Raw genomic sequence first — 15062 nt, forward strand, 5'->3', positions numbered from 1 at the left:
GCTGCTTCTGTTGTGCTGTGAGAATAAGCAGTTGTGAAATAAAGCAGAAGAGTGTTTGGTAAACTTTTTTGTAAAAGTGTTTTTGAAAAAAAAAAAGCAATATTATAGTGTTTGGTAAGCTTTTATGTAAAACAGATGTGAAAAAAAGCCAATTTTTCAAAGCTGGGTTTTGCAGCTTCTTGTTTTTGGCTTTTTTTCACCCAAAACTGTGAAAAAAAGCTGAAGCTGAATGTTTACCAAACACAAAAATAGCTCCCAGCTTTTTTTTATACTAGTTTTTTTTTAGAATCACCTCAGTACCAAACTAGGCCTAAGAATGGGTTTGAGTTTGGCTTTAGCTGGTGTTTTATGAAGAATTTTTGGTGGGGAGTGATCCGTCTTTTAGGTTTTTTAGACTTGCCTTTGTGGCCATGTTTGAGAGAAAAACCCTTTTGGAACTAAGACATAATTTTAATGATATCATTTGTCCAATAGATATTCGTCACGTGTTCAAAAAGCGAATCACTAGGGTTTGGATGTTCATAATCATCGACACTGAAATGCAAGCACACATCCCACTAGTAATAGTATATGAATATGATCATACTTACTCATCACGTCATGTTTCCTTGGAAAAGGAAAGACTAACAAACAATGAGTTATATGGGCATGACTCGTCTTGCAATTTGCAATAGGAATCGAACCCATTTGTCGTACGTTTGAGTATTTTGTTGACATCACAAATGCTAGCTTCTGAGTTGTCTCTAATTATTTCGCAACAATGCGGTAATTTAAACAATTCTAATTTGCATGGAGATGGATTCAAACTTCTACGTAAGGAAACACATTCACCGTCTAGACCAATTAGCTTTACTCACGTTGGTAAATCTGCTTCTTTTGAAACGTTTTCAGGACCAACAAGATTAATTACAACAGTTGATTTTTAGACAGAAAAATCACAATCCAAGACAAAACACAATCTGATGTTTAATTTACACAAACTTGTTTTTTTTACAAAGCATCCAATACAGAAACATGATAATAAACTAAGAACTCAAAGGTAATAATCCACACCTTGCACTTAATTACAAAAGAAGAATTTATAAATATTTGCACACAGAAACCTTGTAACTTCCAATCTTTGCGAGATAAAAAACAAGAAGGCTAAGATATTGTATACTTTGTGTGTAACATGTGAGCCTATAATTCATCGTTAACGGATGATGAACCCACCTTCTGGTTCCCAGGATGTAAGCATGCCTTGGAGCTGCTCAAACTTTCTAACCAGAGTTGGTCTTTTACAACGGAGTTTGAGTCGTTGTTTCGATGCCATCCCCAAAATGCGTGTGTTTCGTTTACTATTCTGAGTCTTCCATGTCCAAAACTAGGCTCTCTGTACAAAGACAGAGGGGAAGCCGGATCTTCGAACCTACATTTATAAGGATGGTTAAAAGTTTGGTTATTATGAATGGAAAATTAACACACACACACACACACACACTATCTTCTAAGATTATGTAGCTATGGTCCGTTAAATCTTTGGAGAGATAAATTCAAACTTAGGTCACACACACACACACTATCTTCTAAGATTATGTAGCTATGGTCCGTTAAATCTTTGGAGAGATAAATTCAAACTTAGGTGCAAGGAGACGGGCACGTTGTATGTCGTAACCAACAAGTCTAACCTACATATGTTTGAATATGCAGAATGAATGTAAAAGATGGTTTCGTTTTTTTTTTTTTTTTTTTTTTTTGGAGTGTCTTTAAAATCTCACGAACAACTTTTAATGTTACCATCAAGGTATCAACAATCATAATAACATCCTAGCAACACAAAATCTTGACCTAAAATAAAGAGTACTTACATTAACGCTAGTCCTTCACGGTTTCCACCGTCACCAACGGTCATATATACTGGACCACATGGATCAGCTTCATTGTTGTAAACCCTAGTCTGCAACATTATATGGTTAAAAATGTTAGAAACCCCAGTTTTCATGCATCAATCATTAACAAAGTTAATCATATTATACACTATTAGCCATTCATTAATGTTAACGAATTTGCACGTAAGGAATCAAATTAATCCAACTTACAAATCGTTCATACGCATGAACATGCCCTGCAAAAACCACATCCACCCTTGCCTTGTACAACAACTCTTCCATTGCTTGCCTCATGCTCTCCCCTTCACCCTTATGGGCAGTATTGGTATTATACCAAGGTGCATGCAGAAGCACAACCACCCACGGCGTCACCTTCCTATCAATCTTCGCTAAATCAGCCTGAAGCCACTTGTACTGATCCGACTCAGCATCAAACTCAGCATAGGACCCCAGCATGATGACGTGGGTCCCGGCAACCTTAAAAGAGTAGTACAAGTTGGAGGTGGACCCACTCTCTTGGTAGGGCATCCGCCACCTGGCATTGTAGGCCATGAAGCCAGGAGGGAAGCTCTCGATTTCATGGTTGCCTTCGGTGACCATCCATGGGCGTTTGCTGGCGTAGGGCTCGACAATGCGGCCGAAGGAGTCCCAGAGGGGTTGGTGTGAGTTAGCGTATGACAAGTCGCCGGGGAGGAGAAGCACATCGTAGTCCATTCCTCCGATGTGTTGTAGGGTTGATTTAGTCCATTCAGTCTGACCTAGGTCGCCTGAAAGCAACACATGGACATACACACACACACACATGAGCAATGTTACATTTACCAAACTTCGATCTTATAACAAATTAATGTGACAGACGCAAGGCCGACCTTGATATTGTAGGGTTGGCAAACCATTAAGTTTAATAATTTCGAACCAGGATTACTGTATTTAATATGTATGCATATGAATTTGGGTGTTTAAGGCGGTAGCCTTACTGGGCTCCCTACAGGGTTGGCTTTGGACTTGTCAACCAATCCACCAAATCGAAGAACAGGAACGCTCTAATGTTGGGTTATTATATAAACGGCTGGTTTAAGCGACATGGATTAGATTGGAAGTGCTCGTATAATGAACCTGAGTTCGAATTGTCCTTTGCGTAGCTTATCATTGTTGCCCAAATAAAAGGTAAAATATTTCTATTTTCTTCAAGACCGACTAGGCCTTTCTACAAAATTATGAGGTCTAAGGTGAATGAGTGGCGAATATTCTCAAAGCCACACACACAAATATATATGAATCCAAAACATATTAATCCCTTTGACAAACAAAAAAAAAAAAAAAATATTAATCCTTATATAAAAGCCATATAATCACAAAGCTAAGGAAAGTGAATCTGAAGCTAAGCTTTTGGTCTCAAGTCTCTGATTATATATATTGTTCCACTTGAGCAAAACCCATTCTTTTTATGCCAGAGTTGATTTATCGGAAGATAAATAGATAGGGCTGCCGCTGATTCAGGAAGACCCCAATCATATATAAGATTCATCCTTTACCAAGATTAATGTTTCTTTCATAAGATAAAGGTTTATTTACATTTAGATAGCACATAATTAAGAGAGAGTGACTGAAATGATGATTTTACAAACTTCAATACTTGAATTAATTGAATTTAAAATGACGACCACATATTAATTAAATCTCAACGACATTACCGATCAAATATGAACAATATATCGATAAAATTCCAAAAATAATTATCTCAACAATTAAAAATTTATTTTCATCAGTTCATCAACCGGTTTCCCTAATTAAATTAGTACCCATGAAACAGTTAAACGGTCATTTCAGCCAACCCATTGTTGCAGAATCAAGCAGGCCTCTAAAATTAAAATGAAAAGGAAATATAAACTTGCAAACATGCAAGCTGACGTGTTTTTTTGGTCAAAAGCGCTGATATGTTGTGTTTGTTAGAGTACGAGTATGAATTAGTTATTAGAGCTGGCTGTAGTGATTAATTCAAATAGATACGGAAAAGTCTCGTTTGAAAGCTAGAAGTTGTCCTTTTTCTTATAGGAATAGAATTTTATATTGGAACTGTAATATATATATATATATATATAAATATATAAAATATGGATTTTTTTGATGGTTTTCTGCGATGATTCTAATATATAGGAGAATCATTAGAGTGTTATGTTATAAATAGTGGACATTGTTGTCACAAAAAAATACGCTCATTATTGAACCAAAGACTTATTATTTGTTTGAGCATTGTGTATCTGATAGAAAGGAGAAACTTACTATTGAAATCGGCTAAAACTTCATCTTCTTCTATTTTTAAAAGAATTTTAACGAAAAACTCCTGATACTGTTCATTTTCATGAAAAACCATATTTTTACACTAAAAAGTAAATTCTGGTACTAATCATTTTACCCTTTATTTTGTCCTTATCGTTAAAACTCAAAGTTTTCAAATTATTTTTATTAATTTTCCTTATTTTAAATGTCAGATTATTTCTTACAGTTTTAATTAGGTTTTTGCAATGTTTACTTAAATAGGCAAGGCGTGTCCCACGACAGTACGACTTAAAATAAACGTTTCGAAGACGCAGCTAAAAAGTTTGCGAAACTTGCAACTTTTCCTAACGAGTGTTTTACATTCATCTCCAACATTTGTTGTCATTCCGCTTGGACTGAAAGCAACTATAAATAGCTAACTAACCAACTCTATCGTACTCCCCAAATATATCCCAAATATATACATAACATTCCTTCTAATTCCAGAAAGACGCTCATCGATAGTTCATTTCATGTGACAAGCTACTAAATCTCCACTCAAAATTATTGATCGATAAATTTCTTGCGATAGTGAAAATTTTATCCTGTTAAAGGTGTGCTTAAAATTTAGATTCTGACAACATAACATTATCTTAATTTGAAAGAAAAAAATGTAACTTAACTTACCGGCCACTGCAAATTCAAGGGGAAGTTTTTGTGGGGGTGTCTTGAGGGAGAACTCGGGGCCTGAACCTCCACACCTATAGAAGTATGTAGTGGCAGGCTCCAAGGGACCAATGGTAACATGGTGGATCTTCCCGGAGCTGTAGGAAAAGTACTTGTATGATGTGTGTTCTCCAGTTGCCTTCCCATTATATATCCCAGATACCTTTCCATACTCCACAAGTGATTTAACATGCATGCTTTCAGTAACCCATGAAATTTTCATATGATCTTTTCCCACTAGTGAAATATGCACCTAATACGACGTTAAGAAAACAATCAACAAGAAATTATAATAGTCGGGTGTTAACTGTTTTTTCTGAGCTCAAAATTATAGCATGTTTCGGTTTTCTTCCCCATTACTTAGAAATAGTGAGCTGCCGGTTCATGTACAAGATACTATCATTACCGTCCGGACAATTAGACATATAAACTGTTAGAATACCCATAAACTGTACCTGTTGAGGGTCCTCATCGGAACCAGTGTGATGGGTGAATATTACTCCGCGAGGAGGTTGTCTAACAAAATCATCATCTTGTGATTTTAGATGTTGAGGGAAGAGACATATGATTAGGAGAAGAGAGAATACATGAAGATATAATTTCTCCATTTTTGCTTTGTGAGAGCTATTGGATACGAATATTTCCAGAGCCTTGGAGAGATATATAAGAGGGTTGAGGGGGTTTGAAAAAATGGATAGAATAATAAGATTGCAATGGCGTGTAAGTATGGCAATACTTGCGGCAAAGCCACTGACGTTCTAGGATTCTCAATCTTTATATCTATATGATAGTTCTATCCAGCATAAATTATTAATGTAGATTGGGCTTTGCTTGGCTCTAATCTTAATTAACTTGGTTAATATCATCAGTTTAATGATCATTTGAATTAAGGCTGAGTCTAATTGCGTGAACTTGTAACTAAACAAGACATTATATGAAGAGAATGAGCTTGGCCGGCCCTAGACTTACAGGGCACACCCTACACATGACATTTGATAAATGATGATACGCAGTAACAGATAATTAAGTACATGTCCTGTTTTACCCACGCCAAAAAGGCCAAAAATAGAAAGAGGAAAAATACGGTGGGCAGGTAAATTTTAGGCTTTAAAAGTCCTCGATTCAAAACGTATGACAAGAGGTTGCTAACTTGATTAGGTGACTTGCCAGCAACAAATTTCCTTCATTGACGTGCAGATACATTTTATTTCCAAGCACTCAATCCATTTTGAAAAGTAGTATTAGCTAACTTAATGGATATCTCAGTTGAAGATACCTTTGGGTTATAATTATTTAACAGATCATAATGTACCATATTAAGAAACATAAGGCATATTCTTCAATAGATATATAATATATCAAAATGTCTTTCAATGAGAGCAAGTTTTGTACATTGGACCAGATCATCAAAAGCGAGAAATTTTTTAGTGTACTATGAACATTATCACGTGGTATAATTATTACATTCAAATTGTAACATCCCGCATCGATCAACGGAGAGGGGGTGATGTACTTTATATGTACATGCCCACCTCCTATAGCACGAGGCCTTTTGGAAACTCATTGGCTTTGGATTTCATCAAAACTCCGAAGTTAAGCGAGTTTGGACGAGCGCAATCCCAGGATGGGTGATCCACTAGGAAGTTGCTTGTGAGTTCCCAGAAACAAAACCGTGATGAAACGGTAAGCCTAAAGCAGACAATATCATGCTATGATGAAGCCGGTCTGGGATGTGTCAAAAATTATAGAATTATATTTTAAATATATATCAACCATATATTATTCTTCCATACCATAAGACCTAGAATGATAACATCACGTTGCAGTATTTTAAGCACACACAAACATAGCTACCTCGAATAACATCCCTTTCTTTGTAAGGTTTGACGTGGAACGATATTAAAGCTAACTTTTAATACATATCGTATGTTTATGTGTTAAATAACGCAGACCATTAATCTGAAATAGTGATCCAATCAATGAAAATTTGAATGAATGGTTTCAAATTCATATGACATTTTATAATATGAAAAGAACATTGCTCATCGATGAATCAAAATATTTATAGAACCGGAACTGAGCATAACTGGAACCGTGGAAGAACTTTTTTTTTTTTTTGAGCTTAAGCTGAGTTTGAGCACCTTGCTACTCGGCTTGACTAGGCTTCTTTACACCTATCTTAAGTTTTCTATTCTTTAGAAAAGTTAGAAAATACTCGTTACTATGAGGTGATCTTAAATAGTATTCTATCATTTGTATCATTTTTAGAGAAAATACTCATTACTATTTGAAAAATTATTTCCAAAAAATGTTCTTTTTTAGTCATATACATATCTGACACTATTTTTACACAAAATTTACTAAACATTAAAAACTGTTGATTGTACTCACAACAGACTTAAAATTTTGTTTACCAAATGCAAGACTATTTTGATCACATCTAGCATCTCACACGGCACTTTCAAAAATGATTTTCTTACAGCACAACAATGTCAAACTAAGTTAAAGAATCACTTTATTGGGAAAAAAGGGTTGGTCTAACCCATACAATAGGTCATCAAAAATTTAGTATTAAACTCGTTATTTGCAAAATTAAACTTAAATCCTCTCACTTAGTTACTTACATATCACTAAAACAGTGGTACTAGAGGCCCATTTTTAGAAGGGAGTTTAATTGTTTTAGAAGGAAATAGTCTGCCCATTTTAGAAGGGAAATCAATTCAGTATAATACCTTATAAAGCTCTGACAAAAATCTAAAGTGAGGATTTGCTCATGTATTATTATCAACCTTTTTAGCGTAATCACATTGAGAGCTGATTTGTTTAGCTTTATACATTTTTTTTTTAAAAAAAATTTGTCATCAGATTGAATAAATTAAATAAAAATAAGTAATAAAATTGAATAAAAGTGTGTAGAAGGAAAAAATGATGTGTCTTTTTGTCATTTTCCAAATGTTTTATGATTATACAAGTTAATTTCTTCTTCCATTTTTTTAGGGTTGGTTCGGTATGGGATACTAAACCGAAAATGACATATCAAATCCCAAACCAAAAATTTTTAGGATGAGAATCCGATGACCGATCCTGAACCGAAATTTTGGGATTCTCGAAACCGAACGTGCATCAAAATCCAAATCATCTAGATTGAAATTGAAATCATCTGAACCTACATTAAAAACCTAAATTGAAATAAGAGAGTGACAATGAATCGGTGGTTGAGAGAGAGAGACATAATGAAGAGATAGTCAGACGGACCCGCATCCTCCTCCTGACTCGAGCCCTCAATTCGAAACCCTAAGCTTCAATTTGAAACTCTAAGCCCCAATTCAAAACCTTAACCTTAAATCGAAACCCCACACACACAGAGACTGGAGAGAATTGATGGTGGGGGATGAAGCCGTGAGGTGTGGTGGTGGCCGGAGTGAAGAGAGTTCGTTGGAGTCAAATTGTGAAAGGGTTGGTGGTTGTTGAGCTTCGAATTCAAGAAGGAGCGACAGAGAGATAGAGAGAGTCTAAGACTAAGTGAACTTAAGGCTTAAAGGTTTGAGTCCTTCAAATAAGGCAAAACTCTTGGTGAGGATCGACGATGTTATCACCTAAGTTGCTGCCATTCCTGCAACGTGTTTTTTAGTGAGGGATGGGAAGTTGAGAGATAGAGATCAAAGAGGTCAGTTGAGAGAGAGGTGAGTCATTGGTGTGAGTGTGATGTGGCCGGATTCGAAGACGGCAAATGAGGAGGAGGAGAGAGATCAAGAGAAATCGGCGAGGAGGAGAGAGCAGGGTGAGGTGAGGTCGAGAGAGAGAGAGAGAGAGAGTGTGAGTGACTAAGTGAGGGTTTTATTTGGATTCAACGGTTGAGATTAAATCTCAACTAAATCCAACGGCTATTACAATTCCAAATATATATTTAAAATTAAATAATATATATATTTTATTTCGGTTCGGTTCGGGATTATTGAAAGAATGAAAATGTGAGACCGATTCCCATACCGAAATTTGGGGATCGATTCGGAATTGGGTACCAAAATTTTCGGAATTTTCGGTTTGAGATTTTTTCAGTTCGGTTTGAAATTTTCAGTATTTTTTTCCACCCCAACATTTTTGAATTGAAATACCCTCTAAAGCACCCTATCATCTTTAAGCATTGATGGATATCGCACTTCCTTCCTCTAATCCATCCATTGGAGATTGAAAATGCTAAATCTCCACGGTTCCAACTTGCCAAATGCCGACATACATGGTATCTGAAGAAGTCCTGCCACTGCCAAAGTGAAAGGCAATGAAACCGTGGCCGCAACACACCCCCAAAACAACAAACACTAACTAATGTCCGGACTCAACAATCACCAAATCGGTGACGAAATCGGCAGCCAAAGTGGCTAAGCATTTTCACACTAAAAATATGAAAAACCCATCGAACGACTCAAATTCGCTCAGCTTATGTTATGCCTTTTGGAGACGTGTCCAATTGTGTGACGTCCCACGTGTCACGTACTAACCGCGATGTGTTGTTCCATCGTTAAATTGGCATTTTCTGTTCTATTTATACGAGGAAGAGGAAAGAAGCAGACATTCGCTTTCTAGATCATTTTCTGGTGAAATTAGCCAGAGTTCGAGAGTAGTCTTAAACGTTAAACATGGCGGACGTCCAACGCTGGCCGGGACTGGTTCTCGCTGTTTTTACGTTAATTGGCCTGGCTTTCCCGGTGTTGTTTGGTGCATTTGTCCAAGGTTATAATCGCCCACCGCCTCGCAAGAACCTCTCCGTCCCTGCGGATGATCCTGGTTCTGCTTCTCCAATACAGGTACTGTTCAATTATTATTATTATTATTTTAATAAACTGATACAAGTTTTTTTTCTCTGCCCATAATTTAATTTAATTTTAGAAAAATGAATAAGTAGTTTTTATTTTTCTGGGGAATTTGAAAGCAAAATTGTAGGCTTGGACAGTGGTGAATTAGGCCAACATGTATTTTACCAGAATGAAGAAATCTGTTTAATTTCTTAATTACTTACCAACCACAAGAAAAGAATTAAGAGCTTGTTGGGAAGTGTTTTCAATTGAAAACGTTTTTTGAAAAAATTATTAATTCCAAAATCACTTGAAATGTTTATTGCAAGCATTACCAATTAAGTGTTTCTCGTATGAAGCACTTCAAATGCTTTACCGAAATTTACTTGCATTTTTATTAAAAGTCAATTCCAAAAATATATTTAAAATGGTTTAGTCAAATGAATGGGAATAGACATATATATGTGACACAATAGGTCAAATGGGAAGTGTTGCATATAGAAGATTTAATTTCCTTTAACGTCGTCATTTAGTATTATTGTATGATGATATTCTACCTAGCGTAGATAATATTGTGTGTTCCAGAAAAAAAAAAATATTACCTTCCACGTTGTATCCAATTTTTCTTTTTTCTTTTTTTTTTTTCGTAAGGCTTTAAAGCCCTTTTTTTTTTTTATTAGAAATTATCTACTCCAATAAATTGAAGATCAGTAATGGTTCTAGACCAAATGATGAACATTAAATAAATAAAAATTAGAGATTTAAAACATCATGCTCTTATTAGATGGTCCATATTTAAATGAGCCGTAGCTAATATATCTGCTGATTATGTGCACATGCAGGTGCATACTTCAGTAGTAGGCGAGGACAGAATGAGGGTGGCATGGATCACAGACATCCCTAGTCCGGCAACAGTGGTATATGGAACATTTCTAGGTGTTTTTGAAAGCACTGCAACTGGAATTACAAGTGTTCCTACACCTATGGAATAATATACACGTATGGGGATATTCACGACGTCGTTATCGGTCCGTTGAAACCCAACATGCAGTACTACTACCGCTGTGGCTCCTCTCATTCGGATCCTGAGTTCAGTTTCAAAACCCCGCCTGCAGCATTCCCTATCACATTTGCAGTCGTAGGTATGTGTAAATATTTAGTAGCACATATATGCTTAATTAAACAAAATTAAATGAATGAAATTAGCCATCTACCTACATGCTTGGCAGGTGATCTTGGACAAACTGAATGGACCTCCTCAACCCTCCAACACATAGCCAAAACAAACCACGACATGTTGTTACTACCAGGAGACTTATCCTATGCAGACTTGCGCCAAAGTAAATGGGACTCATTTGGCCGTCTGGTGCAGCCACTGGCAAGCCAACGGCCTTGGATGGTCACACATGGCAATCACGAGGTCGAAAAGATCCGGATCTTCCACCCGCATGCCTTCACTGCATACAATGCGCGGTGGCACATGCCATATGAAGAGAGCGGATCAGACTCAAACCTCTACTACTCATTCAATGATGCCGGAGTTCGTGTGATCATGTTGGGGTCGTACACTGATTTTGATCCAAGTTCTGCACAGTATCAGTGGTTGCAAGCGGATTTGGGAAACGTCGACAGGGGGAGGACGCCGTGGATCATCGTGCTTATCCATGCTCCTTGGCACAATTCTAATAAAGCTCATCAGGGTGAGTCTGAATCTGTTGGCATGAAGGAGGCCATGGAAGATCTGCTCTATCAAGCTCGTGTTGATGTGGTTTATGCAGGGCATGTACATGCCTACGAGCGTTTTGTAAGTTTTTTCCTTAACTTGTAACGTTAGAGCCTTTCACATTTTGCACTATCTAATTAAGTCGTTTATTTTATTTTTTAATTTATTATTATTAAGTAGGGAGAGTTCGAAACTATTACAATAGTTTAGTTATGAGAGGAAGAGTTTCGAACCCGGGACGCAGGGGTGAAAACTCAACACCCTCTAACAATGATCACATGCAAATTAAGTCGTTCATGAACAGAGCATGACACACTAATAAACATCTACTTAATCATGTCTTTTGCCACATAAGTAACTACATTAGCAAATCCATTAGTTGGTTATACTATGTAAAAAGTGACGTTGATGCACTAACTAGTTGATAAGTTAATATGACGATAATCACTCGTTTTGAGCCTACTACTCTTACAAAAATTCACATATATCCGAAATCAATTAGGATTGCTTTTAATTACTTGATTTGGTTGAATATATTACTAATGATATTTTTTTTTTACTTTGTTGTCTTAGACTCGCGTTTACAAGGATCAAGCCAATAATTGTGGTCCAGTGCTTATTACCACTGGAGATGGTGGCAACCGTGAAGGCCTTGCTAGCAAGTAATTAAGTTGGCTTAATTAGTTGCAGTTCTTTCCATGGGTTCCTTAATTATTTCGTATATTTTTCTTGTCGCAAACTGACACTTTTTTTTTTATATTCTTTTTTATTTATTTTTAATATTTCAGGTATTTGAATCCGAAACCCGAAATATCGGCTTTCAGGGAGGCAAGCTTTGGGGACGGGCAATTGGTTGTAGTGAATGCAACCCATGCACAGTGGACATGGCATCGGAATGAAGATAGTGAAACAAATGCAAGTGATTCCATTTGGCTCACAAGACGCGAATCCGATCCTGCCTGCAACAGGTAAACTTGTAATTAATTAAATAAAATAAAAGTATATGTGTTGAGGGTTGAATCGATATATTATTCTTCTCTCTAGGAGGCATATATATAATTGTACAAGAGGTCCAATAAGTTAGAGAACAAGAATTTCAAATATACAATGAATCAATCATGTAATCCTATTCTAATTACATTCCTAAAACATATAGTTGACTCACGCCAACACTCCCCCTCAAGTTGGTGCGTAAATATCACCTAAGCCCAACTTGTTGAGTGAGTCTTGAAAAACCTTCACTTTACTGCATGAGTTGACACATTAGCTAACTGTTCTTCAGACCTCACATACAGAATGTCAATCAGCTTAATGTCCAACTTCTCTTTGATAAAATGTCCTTCCACTTCCACATGTTACAATCATGTTGGATTGGATTGTTGGCTATCTTTCTCGCTACTTGATTATCACAGTATAACAACATAGACTCCCAAGGCTTAAATCCTATTTCAGTCAGAAGAATCTGGATCCATAACAATTCAAATCCCATGTGCCATACCTCGATATTCCTCCTCAGCTGTGGACCTGGCCACCATGTTTTGTTTTTTACTTCTCCAAGTTACAAAAGATTTCCTGCCACAAATGTAAAGTAGCCTGACGTGGAGCAACGATAAGTAATGTCCCTAGCCCAGTCATCATCAGTATACCCTTTTATCTCCATATGTCCATGCTTCCTGAAAATCAACCACTTCCCAGGTGCACCTTTCAGATAACTCAATATACGCATTACAGCTACCATATGATCCTCACTAGGAGAGTGCATAAACTGACTTACAACACTAACTGCATATGCAACATCTGGCCTTGTAAGCAATAAGTAAATTAGCTTACCTACTAACCTCTGGTACCTCTCTTTGTTAGTTGGAATTTGATCCTGGTACATTGCCAGGTGATGATTCTGTACGATGGGGGTTTCTGTTGGTTTACATGCCAATATCTCAGTTTCAAAGAGAAGATCTAGCACATATTTCCGCTAACACAAGTAAATACTATCACAAGAACGAGCAACTTCAATTTTAAGAAAGTATTTCAAGCCCCCTAAATCCTTCATCTCAAATTCCGAGAAAAGATAATTTTGCAGTCTCTTTATCTCTTATGTATCATCGCATTTGACTACCGTATCATCCACATAGATTATGAACAAAGTGACTTTACCTCACATGCGTTCGATAAACAATGTATGATCTGCATTCCCTTGTTTGTAGCCATAGCTCTTCATTGCTTGGGTGAACCTTCCAAACCATTCTCTAGATGATTGTTTGAGTCCATAAAGAGCCTTTCGAAGTCTACACACTTTTCCAACTCCATTTGGTACTTTGTATCCAGGTGGAAAATCTATGTATACTTCTTATTCTAGATCTTCATATAAAAATGCATTTTTCACATCAAAATGTTCAAGGGCCAATCAAAGTTAGCAGCTATGGACATAAGAACTCGAATAATATTCATTTTTGCAACTAGAGCAACTGTTTCCTGATAATCAACTCCAAATGTCTGTATGTACCCTTTAGCGACCAATCTTGCCTTGTATATATCTATGGATTCGCCTGCTTTGTGCTTTATGGTGAATACCCATTTACATCTCACCGGTCTCTTCCGATGTGGTAGTGGTACCACGTTCCATGTTCCATTTCTTTGTAAGGCCTTTATCTCGACTTTCATGGCTTCTATCTAATGACGATATTGCAGGGCTTCTTCCACTTTGGTTGGGATCTTGACTTCAGCCATTTGATTCACAAAAGCTTGATACTTAGGTGATAATCGATGTGTTGACACATATTGTGCAATTGCATATCTGACTTTTTCATCCGGAGAAAATCTATTAGGTGGTTTACCATGGTTTTGCCTAGGAGGTAAGACATAAGAACTTTCAATAATACTCGAATTATGAGAACATACCTCTTGGATATCATCGGGGAGATGAACATGTACTAGTAGAGGAGAATGAGGGTTATTATTTGCTAGGTCTGCTGCTTCGGTGCTATCAATTTTCTTACTTGCTGACCCAAACAATTCAGGCTCATCTACAAGCCGAGTCAAAGACTCTCATCTCGGTCCACTGCTGCATTCCACAGCTTGCTCCCCACAGTTAGCGTGTGGGTTAGTGCTTAGGCCTTGTACAAGCGGGCCTAGGTTGGTGATTAAGTCAAAACTTGGGCTACTCAAAGGTTTTCTTCTCAGTCCACTGCTACATTCCGCTGCTTGCTCACTAATATTTTCTTGGTTAATTTCAACTTGTCTATTGGATAGCTTCAACGGTATATCAAACCACATATATTCATCATTTGTACTAACCAACTCCCCTTAACGAGTAGAGTGGGTTTGATTGGTAGTGAAGAACATTTCAGTTTCGGAGAATGTGACATCTATGGTGACATATAAACGCCTAGTAGATGGATGATAACACCGGTATCCCTTTTGGCTATTAAATCCCAAAAACACACAATGAATTGCACATGGGTCCATTTTACTACGTTAATTTTTTTGAAGATGCACATATGCCACACATCCAAAATTGCGAGGTGATAACTAGATAGAGGATGGTAGAGAGACATGATCCGTCAAGGATTCCATAGGGGTGCGAAAATTATGAACCCAGGAAGGCATTTAGTTCAAGAGATAAATGGAATAAGTGGCAACATCCACCCAATATGTATTAGGAGCTTAAGCTCTAATAAGAAGTGCCTGAGTGGT

At 37.0% G+C, this 15062-nt stretch overlaps 1 protein-coding gene and 1 pseudogene across 1 annotated transcript; one reads left to right on the forward strand and one right to left on the reverse strand.

The window, feature by feature from the left end:
* Positions 1 to 954: 954 nt before the first annotated feature.
* Positions 955 to 5469, reverse strand: LOC137713267 (purple acid phosphatase 22-like). Its single transcript, XM_068452556.1, has 5 exons — positions 5309 to 5469; positions 4815 to 5106; positions 2079 to 2635; positions 1848 to 1936; positions 955 to 1408 (listed from the first exon to the last, which is right to left on the reverse strand). Exons 1-5 carry the CDS (start codon positions 5459 to 5461, stop codon positions 1180 to 1182), a joined length of 1320 nt encoding a protein of 439 aa, XP_068308657.1. The 5' UTR covers positions 5462 to 5469; the 3' UTR covers positions 955 to 1179.
* Positions 5470 to 9490: 4021 nt separating this feature from the next.
* LOC137713268 (probable purple acid phosphatase 20) lies at positions 9491 to 12341 on the forward strand (annotated as a pseudogene).
* Positions 12342 to 15062: the final 2721 nt, after the last annotated feature.

The sequence above is a fragment of the Pyrus communis genome, chromosome 13 (genome assembly GCF_963583255.1).
Source record: "Pyrus communis chromosome 13, drPyrComm1.1, whole genome shotgun sequence".
Lineage (NCBI taxonomy): Eukaryota > Viridiplantae > Streptophyta > Magnoliopsida > Rosales > Rosaceae > Pyrus > Pyrus communis.